We start from the raw sequence: 16,806 nt of genomic DNA on the forward strand, positions 1-16,806 counted from the left end.
GATTGTTGCAAGTTTTTTATAAACCTAGTGACATAAGAATAATGAAATAAATAAAAATGAAGATGTTAATATATAGTTGGCTCTCACAATTTTCAGGTTGCAGGTGGCAAATTTTAAGTTTATATCTTAACATTTTTCCCCCTAACTTATCCGAAAGTATACTTGCTTACTGCATAAATCTATATACATACATAGTGTATGTATTATTATCTATTACATATGTATGTACTATGTATAACAGATTGCAAAGTTTCACAATTTTATTATTTTTGTCAATTTGATAACATTATGCATAAATCGTTTTTTTTTAGCCTTCAATTTATAGGAAGTATACTTTTATCTTTTAACTTACCGATTTATTACATAGCCTTACCAATTATTATATGTTCTATAAATATTTTTTTAATTTTTTTAATCAAATATTTTGAAATATCTCTGTACTATAATATCTTTACTAAGAGGGATTTTCCATTACATTAATTTTAGTTTTAGAGCTGAAATTAATACAAATGGCAAAATGTTTGATTGTATATGTACCTGAAACAAGAGAAATGTCTGGCAAAGTAATTTTTAAGAACAATTGCAAATGCAATGCATTTTATTTATTGTTTAGATATGGAATTTATATATATATATATAATATGTATGTATGTATATCTATATGTAATTATGTGTATATAATTTGGTGTATAATTATAAAGGTATAAACATTAATTACACATTACATCAATCCTTAAATATTTCTCACGTTTTATATCTCACATTTTGTATAAACTTGAAAACTCATATCTGTTATTAAATTCTAAGTGACTACCAGTTGGCTGAGGTGGCAAGTCCTCAAATGTATAAGCTAGGAGAGCTCCGTTATTATCATGTGTGGTATAATTGAGATCATTGTGTACTCCAATTAGATTATTGCTATAGTCCTGTGTCGCATACGTACATGGATTAACAATTCCATCGGATTCAACCAAACTATTGCTGCCGCAAAAGCCAATGTGAGGCGAATTCGTTGAGGTTAGTATGCTGCAATCGGTTTCTTCAGTTGCAGACGGCATTGGATTGAATTCGTCATTTTGGAATGTATGCCCTCCATAGGAAAGCGCACTATTGTGGATTTCAATGTTCATCGTAACTCTCTGCGGATGAACGGCGTACTCCGGCTTGTGCGGTGCGCTTTCAGAATTGCATTCATCGGCGAAGCAATCATGCGAATCTGGTACAAATGGAGGTAATTGATGACTGGCCGAATGCAAATTTGCATCGTTGACAATATTATCCTCGGAGTCGAATACAGGCTCTCCCAAATTCTGGCAATCTTCAAAGTTTGGGTGAGTGTCGATGACAGTTAGGATATTATTGGTGATGACATCACCTCTACTGTTGGTCAGCATGGTGGCTTCTAATAATGAGTCCTCATTTTTCGACGAATCTTCAAAAATTTGAAAATACTTGGAAACAACTTCGTTTAATTGGGTTTGGTTAATCTCTGCTACATTTTCCAATTTAACTATGCTTTTATTTATGGTCAGTTCCATTTCGCATTCGTTTTGATTATTCGTAGGTAGAATTTCAGTTGACTGGTAGCTTAAAAAATTATTATCTAGCGGATTTTCAATGCCCATAGATTCAGCTAGGTCTTTAACATTGTATTTACTTTTTATGATATCACCAGAATCGTTTTTCTGCCGTTTCGGCATCGAACCATTTTGACAAGTAGAGGTAGATTTTTTGTTTTTCCGACCGACAGTGCATGTTCCAGCGCCGGAGCCTGAGCGCGAGGCAGAGGCAGACGTAACGACTGGGGCTGAGGCCGACGTATTGTATGAGTCATGCTTGTTATTATCATTGCTATCTATATCCTGATTTTGTTTTAAAACAATTGGTAATCTCGATTGTTTCTTTTGTGGCCTATATTTATAATTTGGATACTCTATCATATGTAGTTTTCTCAGCTTTTCGGCTTCAATAATATATGGCTGCTTATCATCCTTCGATAAAAGTTGCCACCGTCTTCCCAGTTCCTTCGATATTTCGGCATTGTGCAGGTCGGGCGTTCTCTCACAGATTTTTCGCCGTTCCATTTGGCTCCAGACCATAAAAGCATTCATGGGCCGCTTAATATGACCGGGTGAATGCTTTTTTGTCTACAAAAAAAAAAAAAAACAAATTTATATTAAATGAGTTTAATGAAAAGTAATTTGAAAATAATAATAATACAAACTTGCATCAGCATTTTAAAAATTGTTAAGCAGCACTTTGACTATCATACTCCTACATACATACATATAAGCAAATGCACCCGCTCTTCAACTCATATAAAGATTCTAGTTTCTTCATAATCCCGGAAATCCCTACTCTCGTATTCTTACCAAAGCCAACCAAGTGTATTAAAATAATTTAATTTTGTAAATAAAATGAAACAATTGCTCACAATTAATTTGCACGTATTTAAGTCCATATCAATGAACATTTTATATGTCCGTATGCGCAACAAGAAACAAAAAGTATTAAATACGTACATATGTATGTATGTATGTATGAACATACAATATTTACATATATCACGTCAATTGAGATTTTGACTCGTAGCCAAAAATGGTAGATGTGAATAACCGTTTTATTCATACATAAGCGAGAGAGACAGTAAAAACACTATTAATAACGTTAACTTCGACCTTGTAGCAGTTCGTGAACCTCGGGAAGTTCAACCAACTGGTGCTATAGCGCCTGCAGCAGCAGCAACAACAATACCAACGACCGAGCCAGAGAAGAACAACGACGACGACGACACCATCAACAGCGCAAACAGACTTTTAGCTGAAACGAATGAAATGAAATGCTATAGGATGGGATGACCAATGATGGGCTGGTATTGGTGTGCCGGTGACGATGTTCGCGCGCAAGGTAGGAATGGGAATAAGGGGACCAGACGGATGCTACAACGGTCATTGCCGTCGCTCTTTGCCCTTGCTATGCTACAATTCAGTTTAGTAACGTTTCAATGTCGTTTGACAGTTCAAGTCTAATAAGACCCCCCCCATACCCCCCATCCCACCATAACTTCCGACGTCCATGAAACGATATAAACATGACCAGACGTAATTAGAGCCATACACACAAGCATCAAATATGACAGCAGATATATTCTAACAACTGTTGCATTTAATACACGTATGCATATGTACATAAGCTTGCGCCTGTAAATGCGCAGTAATCGTCCCGCCCGTCCCGTCTCGTCCAAATGCTACTATGCCACTCCACAAAAATGGCTGTGAACTCTGCAGGGTCAATGCAAAGACGTAATTGATCACAAAACTATTTAGAATTGTAAGTACTTTTTGTACAATGTATCTTGGTATTATTAATTAGTCATTGAATCGAATACAAAACCAAAACATATATGCATACATATGTATATACATACATATATGTTTTTAGGTATTCATTAAATCTAATCGGAACGGAATATCTTATCTGTCAAACGTTTCGTTGACCCAGCCTATCAGAATTTTAGTCATTCTATATCTACTAAAATCCTATGAAATGTACTTGTGTATATTTTAATAAGCACACATCATTTCATGAAATACAAGTGCAGGCTTTCGCAACTAAAACATTTTCTAAGTAAACATGTAACTCACTTGGGTTGCATCTGAATATGGAGTGCTTGAGTTGAGGGAGACGCGTGCTGAGCCGAATACCAAATTTAAATTATCATCCTGTGGGAATTCCTCTTCGTCTCCCAGTCTTAGTCGCAATCCCTGTGCCTCTTCTTGTGTACATTCTGTTGTTGGAGATCTTTTCCGTTTGTTGATGCTGATGTTGCCATCGTTGTCCATTGCAGTGGTTAATGTGCAGTTCGATGTAACAGCAACAGCAGGCACCGAACTTTGATGTTTATAATTTTTGATCACTTTTTATGTTGTGTATATATATATATAGTATTATATATATTTTTTTTTTTTTTTTTGCTTCTGTTTTCTTTTTTTGACTTAATTGTTACTCATAGCTTTCGAGCTTGTGGTACAGAGTATGGCAGGGTAAGTTTATATCAAAATGTATTGTTGTTGATTCCTGAGTAGACTGCGCAATCATTTTTTTATTCGCATTAATAAAATATACATAGAATATGCATTCATGTGTTTGTATGCATGTGTGTTTGATCGTATACGTAGTATACATAGTACATAATATGCCTGCATATGCTTGTACACACATACATATGTAAATAAATATGTGCATGTAGTAGTGCATGAGGAATACTGTAATTGTTGATTTATCTAGCTTGTTTCATTTTTACTGCACATGACGTAAACACACATGCATTCATACATACATATGTATATGCAAGTATGCATGTACATACGTAATATGTGTAAATATGTACACATATACATGCATATGTATTTATGTATAATGACTCAAGGTGAAACTGGTTCCTTGTTTTGTATTTGCAATGCTCAAAGACTCACGTTCGTGTTTCGTCTGTGGTAATGAGTTTATTTTATTATATTTTTATACACACAGTTACGTATTATATATTTGTATGTACACGCACATGCACACACACATACACAGATACATTTTTTCATTTAAGTTTTTTTTAGTTTCATTTGGTTTTTAAACAATGGCGATTTTGAATTGCTTGTGGAGTAATTCTTAATATTCACATGAATACAAAGGGTGTATTTGGTTCACACTTGTTGCTAGATTTATATACAAATGTATATACATATGTATGTATGTTCATATATACAAAAATACAAACGAATATAAGTATGTAAATTTAATAAGCGATTTTTACTTTAATAAATTGGTATTAGTTTAAAGTTGCAATTGTGATTATCGAGCTTTAAGACACATAATGCGACCGACTATTGCTCCGCGCCAAAGACGGAGCATTCTGATTCAGTCCCAATCTGAGCGCCAAGTGGAGCCAGAGTACAACAATCGCAAGCAAAAGCACAACTACAACTGTAAGCAGAGAACGCGACGAACACGAGCGAAGCGAACGAATGACTATATGACCGTACATACATATGTATGTATGCATCTGTCGGTACGTACATATGTTTACTTATTTACACACATTTATACAGCGAGTCAAAAATGTACTGAGAACTGCTCATTTTTCAAAAAATAAAAATAAAAAATGTATATTAAGATCTGTATTTAGTTTAATATTTGGATGGGTAATTTAATAATAAACTGTAAATTTTCATATAAGCTTTTGTGGTCAATACTTTTTGGCTTTACTGTATATACAACATTCGAATAAACGACGCACAAGATTTTAGAATGCACAAAGTACTATATTTGTATGCTGATTGCTTATATTTTTCTTGCTTATAAATAAACACATACATACATATGTACATCTGAATAAATAAAAATATAGATATACATATGTACATATGTATGTACATATATGCGTGTACTTTAATTTTATGAACCGTTGATGTCGTTGCCGATCGCTTACAGCTGTTCAAGTGAACTGCCTTGAAAAGTTTACAACTTGAATCCCACAATACAACAACATCCCACGTACACACAGACAATGCACACACATGATGCACACGCATATAATACATGTATTTATGCATTTCTTGTGTTTGTATATTTTTATATACAACATCTGCAGACAAGCACATGCTAGTGTGCGTGCCAAAAGAGTCCAGGGCTGGATCTAATGTAACTCAATTATAATAATTCAACATGTATAGCGGCCTACAAGATTAAACTATTTAAATTAAATTAAAATTCATATGTAATACATATGTACTTTAACTGGGACCAGATGATTGCGAACTAAAAATTTGGCTTCACAAAGACTTTAAGCCTGATTAACTTTAAAACAGCCCTGAAGTTGTTCATCTACAGTAAACAGTATGGGTACATGTGTTCGACCTAACATATACATAATACATGCATACATGGGCGTAGCCTACAACGGGTAAGTAGGGACTTTGATGACGAAAATTTAAATTCATCGATGGTATCAATTTGATAAAAAGGCACCTTATCCAAAAATGTTACTACTCTCGCGGTGTGCTGCGCTACACAATATTTTTAAGTGTTGGTTAACTAGCAAAGTTAACCATGTAGTTCTTTTTATTTCTTTTTGACTTTTGTATACCCTACATAAATGACTTAATAACCGTTTTGTACTATCTAAATAAGTGAGAAATCGTGTTAAGATTGAATAAATAAACATTTGTTTTCCTTATAATATATTTTAAAATATGTGTTCAAACTGCTCCGCCCTTCTTTTACGAGACCCCTTTCAGTACAGACAAGCTACGCTCATGTATACATATGTATGTTTTTATACTGTAGACACAAACACAAGCGCACTTCACGTGAATATAGAAAATGCGGGTGAATCAGCTGTTCACTGTGTATTAATCATACAGATGTAAGCATATACGTATGTATATATATGTTTGTTTCGTATTCACTTAAATTTTTAGTGCAATTTTCAAAGAGTATGTACTACATAACAATACGTGCAGCTTATTTCGTCATGCCGTACAATATTTTATAAAGTCATATGTAATTTTAAGTTTTATTGGATAGTATCACTATAATTGATCTAGAGTACAAACGCAAATAAGTGTAGGATGCTTACTGCATAATGTTTGAAAACTATGAAATAATTTCAAGTTTGTCGATTAGATATTGCATTCCATATTTATTGACTTTTTTCCCGTAATTTGCCAGAAACAAACGAATATAGCCGTGCATGTCCAAGATATCTGGATATCTGTCTGGGGACTAACTCAGGGACACCCATAATTCGTTGTGCCATACAAAAGTAATTGAAACTGCCAAATAATTTAGTGTGGCTGTTAGACAACACCAAATATTAAAAAAAAATACTTTAATCCAGATTTAGTTCATGATTCACACGTCCAAATTATTTGGATCGTTCAGGATCGGCTGCTAGCAGTCCGAAATTAAAATTTACAATATTTTAATTAAATATTATACCCAAGTTGAAGAAATATGTATGTGCGTACATATTTAGGCGAAAATTTTGCCATTTTTTTTTTAGAAATAACATCAATAAACAAAATAGCGATTTGATTTATATATTATCAACTGTATATATATGTATGAATACATACATGTATATCTGTGGTGATAAAATTATTGTACGGCATGACCTACTGTCCATACATACATTCGTAGTATATTATTTATACATACATACATATATGCATGGTACATAATTATGTAAATACATACTATATTATTAATTTATTATTTGTGCATGACTTCTTAAACAAGTTCTTAAGTTGTTTTGCTCTTGGATAAGTGCACGTATGTGTGTACATATGTATGTTTTATACATAAATACAAATACACAAAATGATGAAAAATACTTCCTGAACTTTTTTAACGAATGCGTCGCAATTCTGCTGCACACAATTGTAATTATGTGTATATACACATATATATTTAATAATATATATATACATATATATATATATATATATGTATTTACATACATATGCAGAAATAATACATACATACATGCTGAATATGTACATATATTAACATTTCATCGGTGAAATACATAGATGCATATGCAAATATAAATAGTACGATTAAAATGGAAAATTGTGTATTATGTGTGAATTTGTCTTATAAAGTTTGACTTTAACCTAAAGACTTATTCTAAATGTATATAGATTGCTTAAGCTCAAATAATTCACTTGCACAGATCAGCATAAAAAGTACAAATGTATCATACTAGAAGCGCAATTGCGTGAAATAGAAACGCTAAACACTACAATAGAAATTAAAAAAATATATATGAAATACATATGTAATTAGTAATTAGAATTAATTGTTTCCATTATATACAAATGTTTCACAAATATGTTCAAAATATTTGACAAAAATGAACTTACGAAATCACGCAAATTAAATAATAAAAAAAAAACATTCATATACATATTTAAAATTTACAACTCTTAACCAAATTCAAATATCAATTAACAGTTGTATATTCTACATCATCTTCTTCGCCAATTTCTAACACCACTTGCATTATTTTGCGCTTCAATTTTTTTCTAGATACAGCAGAATTTAAATTACGAAACTCGTTAGCTATCATTTCGCCAAAAGCATCCCATTGGTCACGATTGATACTGGCAGGCACGAATTTTGAATTTTCGTTAGGACACAGGCGCGTCTCCGTTATATGTTGGCTCAGTGTAGAATCTGAGTAGCTTTGAATAGCTTCAGTACTTGCATCTTCTGTACGCAGTGCTTGCAGCCGGGCAGTTTCTTCCACTTGTCGATTTATAGCTGAAGCATTAGACTCTACAATTGCTTCCGTTTCGAAATTTGCTACCATTTTCTATGAGTGGAAATGCAATTAAATACGTGCAATTGAAGAAGTAATTTAGTATATTACCTTGCACTGTGCTTGATATCCTGGCCGTGGTTCTATTATTGGCCTCAGGAACATTAACGTTTCAAAATGTTCCCATCGGCATGATTTGGTTGAGACATTCTTTTCGCCACCCGACTCCTCCAGACGACGCTCAAACTTTTTAAGCTCTGAGTTGAATTGGTTACGTAGGTTGTGTACTTTTTTTCCATAGTCATTTTTTGTAATATTGAGAGATGAGCATATATGTTCAATGGCTTTAGTGCGGCACTCTTTGTTTTTATATAGTTTTGAGTAATGGTTCCACAAGCAATCAGATTTTCTATACAGTTCTATTAGCTTAAAAATCTTTTCTCGTGTCCACATTGTAGATTTATGCCGCGGGTGTCCCCTCTTTTTGGTAGTCGATGGCGATGTTGTAGTTTTGTCAACAAACGTTGCGATCAGCGGCATTTTATTCCAAATTGAATAACCCATTTACAAAAAAAAAAAAAAACAAATACGATTATTTATACTTGGAAATTAGCTTGGTTGTTGTTTGCCTAACATTATCGGCTTAAGTTATCGATGACGTCAATAGTTCTCAATTTGCATTGTAATTTTTTTATTAACATCACAGCATGTTGTTATCGCCACACGTTAAGATTCTCATTTATATGTAGGAAAAATTTTCATTAAAATCTACTCTACTATTAAATTTTATACAATGATGAAAATTAAGAGCACCTGCTAACAATAGAAATAAACACGTATTAAAAAAATATTGAGTTAATTTGTAAGTAGTATATGCTTGTGGTCAGCATATGCTTGTGGTAGGAAACATGCATTCATCGGCTTTTCACCTTGGGGTATATGTAATCGATTAGTCGAATATCTTAATCGCAATTACAATTTGTTTCTTTTCAGTATATAAATATAAAAAATGATAAAAATTGTATTTTAATTACAATAAGTATTTTTAATATAGTACAAAAAATGTGTGAAGCATAAGAAAAATATTTAAAAAACAAGGCACATTCAGTGTGGTGATGAACAATCGTCTTGAGAAAACAGCCGACGCCCACACCCACTAAAAAAACATATTTTTTTTATTTTTCATACTTTCAAACAGGGTAAATATTTCTTAAAGCTAAACCAAAGCTATAACGTAAAAATGTTGCATACAATTTGTAAATTACAGAACTTCAGGATACGATAACGGGAAATCAAAAGTGTAATGTCACAAGTAATTCATAACACGCCCACGCCACAAATGCTGACGACATCAACGTTAAACCCAATAGAAGCAGCGAAGCAACCACTAGCATTCCCAAATTTAGGCAATGGTACACATCAAAATGATTTGGTGCCAGGTCCAGACGTCATACTAAGGGCATCAACAATTTTTGGCGATCTTAAGCACGACACACCATTAGATCTCGATAATGTGCATAAATCTGCTGAGACTGACAACAATTTGAGTTCGAATAGAGAAGCTTTACAGTATGGTGGTGACTCGAAAATTCGTATAATGCCCACAATAAAATTGCTAGCTGCTCCGCATCCAGCCGATCCGAAACGCAAATTTGTTTGTCCATACGACAATTGCACTAAAAGCTATGGAAAAAGTTCCCACCTACGTTCCCATCTTACATGGCACACGGGAATAAAACCTTTCGTATGCAGTGAGCCCAAGTGTGGCAAGGGATTTACTCGGTCGGACGAACTCAATCGGCATTTACGCACTCACACCGGTGAGAAGCCGTTCGAATGTTCACAATGCAGTAAAAAGTTCTCACGAAGCGACCATCTGACAAAGCATCTGGCCACGCATGATAGGCAAATAAAGACAACCAATCTAAAGCGTTCGTTGCCCAATAATGGACGAGTTAAGCCATCGAAGAAAAGTACATCTGAATCAGAATCTGGGTTTCATTTTATGGCAGCGTTAAGTGGCCCAGACGCCAGTTCTAATCAACAGCAGCATCAAGCGCAGCATGGAGAAGTCCCAGCCTTTGACCACACACCATTACGAATTAAACTGGAACGCCCCGAACACAGTGACAAATATCAGATCGTACCTTCTATGGGTGAAAATCAGATGCAAGCTGGCTTTAGTGGAAAGCCTGCCGAAGTAAAATACGAACCTGCAGATGAAATCGCACGCACTCTGTCTCAACTGCCCCCTCAAGATGGACCGGGTACCTATGGCATGCCTCATTTTGTCCAAGATCGACCGTTTCGGTGTCGACAATGTGAGAAGCGATTTAAGCGGCAGGACGATCTTAATCGGCACATACGAACGCACACTGGAGAGAAGCCTTATGCATGTAACCAATGTTGTCGTCGATTCGTACGCAGCGATCACTTAAAAAAGCATCAACAGACGCATTTAAAGGCACGGTAGTTTCATAGGTAATCATTAAGTTTTATCGCCAGTGGCATCCAAATTACTGTTAGTTAAAGCAGGCGTGTGTTCGGCAACAAACACAGTACAATAAATTTAATTAAAGTAACTATACTATGTAAAGTACTTAAGCTTTTTTCTCATTGGATGAAAAGTGTTAAGTATTAAAATATGTTCTTTTATAACAAGAACACAGTGTATTAAGGCTTGGCTTAACCACATGCACAAAGCCTTTACCCGTTTTTTTTTTAAATTTAATTTCTATTAGTGGGTTGTTGATATAATATATAATACAATGTAAATTAATATATCGATATTGGTGTTTCGCTATACGATATATCGGGTTTGTTAGTTTTTCTGATAGTCATTTAAATATATGTATGTATTTTACAGCGATATTAATTATAATTATTATTATTGGGCTTGTAAGTTGCAACCGAGAATGTTAGATTTATGAGTATCGCTTTACTTATAGCTCATCGGTTGGTACGTATCGATTACTTCTTGTAGCAACCCTAAGCAACGTGAATGACAACACACTGGCAAACACAAACATTACACACACAATTCGTGCGTTCAAGGTGAAAAAGAATGGAATATAATTTGTCGACAACTTGTGAATTTCAATACGGTTCTACACATTATATGATTTACCAAATCGCGTGCGTAATTCTGAACAGCAACATTACCAATTGTGAACAAGAAACAAACAATTTTCAGGATTGGATAACTGAATCAAGTATTCTTAATAGTGACATTTCGCAACAGGGCTCCCTTGTTTCATGCCCACTTCACCCATACAACTAAATATACGTATGCATGTGTGAATAGCTCGAGCATTATTAAAAGCACATAATACAAAGTATTTCTTGTTAGAATATAGTTAAAAATGTACAAGTCAACTGTGCTTTAAATGTGTGGCTGTGGAAAATGCCTGCAGCGACGACAAAACGAAAAAAAATGGATTTTCAGAGAAAACTGCGCGTTCAAAATTGTGATTTAAATGGAACTACAAAATATTCACATGTCAATATTTTATATACTGCTGCCTGATTATTTGCTGCATTTGCTAAGCATGATCGGAAACATGAGCTCCCCTATCCACGACCAAATTAGATGCTCGCCATCACGGTGTTGTCAACCTGAGACACCCGCCAAGGCATCCGAACATCCTGTAGACAAAGAGGGTCCTGGAATTTTACTACAGCTAATGGCTGTCCTTCAAAAGCCACCAAGCGCTAAAATGACAAGCATTCAGTTTAAAACTAGTAGCGAACCTACCTTTTGTTACTTTTTCATCGACCTGCATCCCCAATCATTTACACAGTATGACTCTATAAATTCTGGTCTCAACAAATCGACCTTTAATATAGGTCAAGAGAATTCTCACAATAATCGTAGTCACAGTGCTGACACAACGTTCATGGGGCTGGAGCGTCAAAGAAGTATTTCAGAGTGTAGCGACGATAGTTTTATATGCTTCGAAGAAGAGGATCTGGATGGCAACAGAGGTGATGAAGACTCTGATGCTTCTAATGATAGTACGGATGATAAGAAAGCGACGTTCAACCCGGCTGACGTTTGCCTGCCTCTCCAAAAAAAGGTAAGAAACATATTTTGCAAGAAAATATTTAATTAATGATTATTTACTGTTTACAGGTACGCTTCAACCTCAAACCAGAAGTTCATAAAATGCACACTTGGGACTTTGCCTATAGAGCAGCACGGAAGGGTATGTGGCAGGAAGTTGCACGGGATCGAGAAAGATTTAAACAGAGGATAAATCGGTTGGAACCGATTTTGAATATTATATGTAGTGCTAATCATCGAGAAAAAGTCTATAAAGAACGCTTTTTGCTTGTAAAGTAGTCGTTTTTTAAATATTAATAAATTCATATTTTGCTGTATATAAGCTATTTTATTTGCATAGAACTTTAATTAGGAACACGCTATAGCGTATTATTGGAAACATTTTTTTAATTCATTCAGAACTTGTAAATATGAATAAAAAATATGAACATGAAATATATGTATAGCTTTTAAGTTTGCATTTTGAAATGTTGATTTTATTAAAGCTAAAGAAACAAGGCAATTTTAAAAATAGTTTTTTTTTTGATGGCTCAACATAATAATTGTAAAAAACTCTCAAACTAATATAATGTAACTTCTGCTAGAATTTGTCAAACGATACAATTTTGAACTATTTAAACACCAAGCGAGATATCGTTACATTAATCAGAGTAACTGCTCCCCAGTTCGAAAGTAACTGCTCCCCAGTTTAATACGTACTGGATAATACTTGCTAATACTACAAATGTATTTGCACAACTCTCGATTTTCTTGCATAATAAATAAACTTGTCTTGGTCATCAAAGTCCATCAGAAGTGTTTCGAGTCAAGTGTTGCTTAGTCATGCAGTGTCCGTTCCTAAGTCGTTTTAATGCAAATTATTTGCGCACGTATACTGAAGTCCTGTATCAATCATACGGAAGCTACTGCCCAGTAATTGGGAAGACCATTAATAATGCGACTGCTGCTAATGCTATTGTTACTGAGAAAAAACTTTCTCTAGTAACGTCAATGCCGTTTTCATCAACCGCAGCAAGGTCGTACTCTGACCGATATGCAGCTGACGTGAGAAGCAACAACGACTACACAAACAACAAGAATGTTGCGCTGAATGATGTAATGGGTGATGGTGACCCTAAGTCTAAGAGTGCTTTTCATTACGAAAAATTTTTCAATGAGCAAATCATGAAAAAGAAACGCGATCATTCATATCGTGTATTTAAACGGGTTAACCGTTTGGCTGGAGATGGCTTGTTTCCCCATGCATTGGAATATTCCAGTCAAAGTGAGCGCCCCATAACCGTTTGGTGTTCCAACGATTACTTAGGAATGTCCGCTCATCCGAGTGTGAAACGCGCTGTCCAGGATGCTCTCAACATGCATGGATCAGGTGCAGGCGGTACTCGCAACATATCGGGTAATTCATTGCATCACGAGCGACTCGAACGTAAGCTAGCGGAGTTGCATCAAAAAGATGGTGCTCTCTTGTTCACTTCATGCTTCGTGGCGAATGATTCAACTCTTTTTACGCTGGCAAAACTATTGCCCAACTGCCATATATTCTCTGATGCTGGAAACCATGCGTCCATGATCATGGGCATAAGGAATAGTGGTGTGCCAAAGCATATCTTTCGGCATAACGATGTCGACCACCTGCGACAATTACTGCAGCAAGTGGACAAGTCGATACCTAAAATTGTTGCATTCGAAACGGTGCATTCCATGACAGGAGCAATCTGCCCGCTGGAAGAGATACTAGATGTGGCCCATGAGCACGGTGCAATTACATTCATAGATGAAGTTCATGCAGTTGGTCTGTATGGAGATCATGGCGCTGGAGTTGGGGAACTTAATGGTGTTTTGGCTAAAATGGATATAATTTCGGGAACGCTAGGAAAAGCCTTTGGCAATATTGGCGGCTATATTGCTGGCACTTCTTCTTTGATAGATCTGATCCGATCCTATGCAGCGGGTTTTATTTTTACTACATCATTGCCACCAACTGTGCTGTGTGGTGCACTGAAAGCTGTCAACATACTGGCCTCTGATGAGGGTCGTCAGCTAAGGGATATGCATCAGCGGAATGTTTCCTACTTGAAAAATTTACTTAAAAGAGAAGGTATTTTATCAAGAAAGTTCAAAAGGTTATGATATCATAATTGTTTATTTTTAGGATTTCCTGTTGAAGATACTCCAAGTCATATAATTCCAATTAAAATTGGTGACCCACTTAAATGCACGCAAATATCTAATATGTTAATGGAACAATTCGGACATTATTTACAATCCATTAATTATCCAACTGTCGCACGCGGTCAGGAAAAACTTCGATTAGCACCCACTCCATTTCACACTACAGAAATGATGAATGTCCTGGTTACCGACTTAAAAAAGGTATGGGATGTGCTGGAGCTGTCGAAAAACGTGCCTCTGAATCCCAGTGGTTGCATGTTTTGCAACTCTGAGAGCTGTTGGCATCAGGAGAATTGCCCAGACCTTGAGTGCGGCATTCCTAATTGTCCTCGCTTAGAGGTATCGGTCGCAGCTTAATTTGCTTTCCATTTACATAAATATCAATATACCTTGATTGAAATGGTTTAATGTGAATTGTTACAAATAAATATTGGTATTGGGACCCAATTATCTGAATATATTAATTTAATGTTTACTTTGTAAATACTAAACTTTTTTTCATCATAAATAAATATGTATGTATGTATATGGCTGTATGTATCCATAAATACTAAACTTTTTTTTCATCATAAATAAATATGTATGTATACATACAGCCATATACATACATACATATGTATATTCAAGTCACGATGTTTATACATACATACTTAATTGGAGATAACGTTATGGCGCGTTTGTGAAATCGTGCTCCGAACTATGAAACTAAAATGGAAAGCTTATGCATATGCATGTGAATTACTCTTTACCGCGAACCTAAAGAAGACTTATCGTTGAAAAGAATAATAAGTGAAAAATAATAAAATTGATTGAAAAAACAAGCTTCTATAATACTATTACTACTAATTTTCACTGTTCAAATATAATTCTGTTGAGCAGTTAGACTACACTCATATATGTATGTATAAAATCAATAAAGAAACATAGGTACATCGCATTAAATTTTAGTTAGTGTTTCAAAACCATTTGATTGTTTAAATATGAAATATGCATTGTCAACCCTATTATCGTTTTGAAAATAAAAGCAAATATCGATAGTTAGTGGTCCTTCACTAACTTTCATATTGTTATTATTATTGAATTACAATATTTTAAAATATGATTAAAGCTATTCTTGTATTTAATAACCACGGAAAGCCTCGACTGTCCAAATTTTACCAATATTTTGTGAGTATTGTAATCACTGTAATCACAACAGTCATGCATTTGTTTCTCTCCAAACAAGAACAAGTGTCAACTTTTGCTGACAATTGATATTGTTTAAGTATTTGCCACTTAAGTATTGTTTTGATTTGTAATAGGATGAAAGTCTGCAACAACAAATCATCAAAGAAACATTTCAGCTTGTGTCCAAACGTGATGATAATGTTTGCAATTTTCTCGAAGGCGGCAGGTAATTTTATAACCAACTTTAGTCAGCCCATATGTAAGTAGTAATTTAAAAACAAATTTACTATTTGATTTTGTTTGATACAGCTTAATTGGTGGCTCCGATTACAAGCTTATATATCGTCACTATGCCACGCTATACTTTGTGTTCTGCGTCGATTCATCAGAGAGTGAGCTAGGCATACTGGACCTTATACAAGTTTTTGTTGAGACCCTAGACAAATGTTTCGAAAATGTTTGTGAGCTGGATTTAATATTCCATGCCGACGCGGTGCATCATATTCTTGCAGAACTTGTTATGGGCGGTATGGTACTTCAAACCAATATGAATGACATAATGGCCAGGATTGAGGAGCAAAATAAGTTGGTTAAACAGGAGGCAGGTATATCAGCGGCACCAGCACGCGCTGTGAGCGCTGTGAAAAGTATGAACATTCCACAGCAAATTAAGGATATAAAGCTGCCCGATCTGCCACAAGCTATAAAGGATCTGAAATTCTAAAATTATAATATTGCGTTGCCTCAATCTATGCGTTATTTTTGCTTATGATAATTATCTTAATATTCAATAGTTTCATGGAAAGAAGTTTTACCTGCAAAACGTATGGTAACATGTAGGTTTAGTAAAATCAATCATATAATAGTAAATGATAACCAATTGAATCTTTCCATATATGTATTTTAAGCTAACTATATTCTTAGATTGCCTTTGTTAAGTACCTCAATCGAATGCTTCAATTTGTTATGTCAACTTATGTTTTATTAACTTGTTTTATACTTTTGTTTACCTGCAAATGTTCAGTTTTATTATCAGTGAATTAATAATTGAAATAAATAAATGAATTCCTCTTGCAAATGTTTATTA

The 16,806-nt window shown here is 34.7% G+C and overlaps 6 protein-coding genes across 7 annotated transcripts; 4 read left to right on the forward strand and 2 right to left on the reverse strand.

Moving 5' to 3' along the window:
• Window positions 1-694: 694 nt before the first annotated feature.
• On the reverse strand, window positions 695-3,932 carry LOC108596044 (putative transcription factor SOX-14). Its single transcript, XM_017981426.2, has 2 exons — window positions 3,645-3,932; window positions 695-2,147 (listed from the first exon to the last, which is right to left on the reverse strand). The coding sequence occupies exons 1-2, from the start codon at window positions 3,840-3,842 to the stop codon at window positions 759-761; spliced, it is 1,587 nt and encodes a 528-aa protein (XP_017836915.1). The 5' UTR covers window positions 3,843-3,932; the 3' UTR covers window positions 695-758.
• A 4,027-nt stretch (window positions 3,933-7,959) lies between these two features.
• LOC108595745 lies at window positions 7,960-8,937 on the reverse strand. The gene is made up of 2 exons (XM_017981034.2): window positions 8,429-8,937; window positions 7,960-8,371 (listed from the first exon to the last, which is right to left on the reverse strand). Exons 1-2 carry the CDS (start codon window positions 8,879-8,881, stop codon window positions 8,000-8,002), a joined length of 825 nt encoding a protein of 274 aa, XP_017836523.1. The 5' UTR covers window positions 8,882-8,937; the 3' UTR covers window positions 7,960-7,999.
• Window positions 8,938-9,347: 410 nt separating this feature from the next.
• Window positions 9,348-10,906, forward strand: LOC108595327 (zinc finger protein 135). Its single transcript, XM_017980547.2, has 2 exons — window positions 9,348-9,516; window positions 9,585-10,906. The coding sequence occupies exon 2, from the start codon at window positions 9,621-9,623 to the stop codon at window positions 10,788-10,790; it is 1,170 nt and encodes a 389-aa protein (XP_017836036.1). The 5' UTR covers window positions 9,348-9,516; window positions 9,585-9,620; the 3' UTR covers window positions 10,791-10,906.
• Window positions 10,907-11,334: 428 nt separating this feature from the next.
• Window positions 11,335-12,682, forward strand: LOC108595422. Of its 2 annotated transcripts, XM_017980651.2 has the most exons (3): window positions 11,335-11,529; window positions 12,164-12,393; window positions 12,450-12,682. In XM_017980651.2, the coding sequence occupies exons 1-3, from the start codon at window positions 11,382-11,384 to the stop codon at window positions 12,657-12,659; spliced, it is 588 nt and encodes a 195-aa protein (XP_017836140.1). In that variant the 5' UTR covers window positions 11,335-11,381; the 3' UTR covers window positions 12,660-12,682. The 2 variants fall into 2 exon arrangements, with proteins under 2 accessions (XP_017836140.1, XP_017836139.1); XM_017980650.2 differs by having other exon boundaries at window positions 11,336-12,393; window positions 12,450-12,681.
• A 465-nt stretch (window positions 12,683-13,147) lies between these two features.
• Window positions 13,148-14,999, forward strand: LOC108595153 (5-aminolevulinate synthase, nonspecific, mitochondrial). Its single transcript, XM_017980318.2, has 2 exons — window positions 13,148-14,478; window positions 14,533-14,999. Exons 1-2 carry the CDS (start codon window positions 13,203-13,205, stop codon window positions 14,907-14,909), a joined length of 1,653 nt encoding a protein of 550 aa, XP_017835807.1. The 5' UTR covers window positions 13,148-13,202; the 3' UTR covers window positions 14,910-14,999.
• Window positions 15,000-15,629: 630 nt separating this feature from the next.
• Window positions 15,630-16,719, forward strand: LOC108595605 (AP-3 complex subunit sigma-2). The gene is made up of 3 exons (XM_017980871.2): window positions 15,630-15,719; window positions 15,854-15,945; window positions 16,029-16,719. The coding sequence occupies exons 1-3, from the start codon at window positions 15,651-15,653 to the stop codon at window positions 16,441-16,443; spliced, it is 576 nt and encodes a 191-aa protein (XP_017836360.1). The 5' UTR covers window positions 15,630-15,650; the 3' UTR covers window positions 16,444-16,719.
• Window positions 16,720-16,806: the final 87 nt, after the last annotated feature.

This window comes from Drosophila busckii, chromosome 2R, assembly GCF_011750605.1.
Source record: "Drosophila busckii strain San Diego stock center, stock number 13000-0081.31 chromosome 2R, ASM1175060v1, whole genome shotgun sequence".
NCBI lineage: Eukaryota > Metazoa > Arthropoda > Insecta > Diptera > Drosophilidae > Drosophila > Drosophila busckii.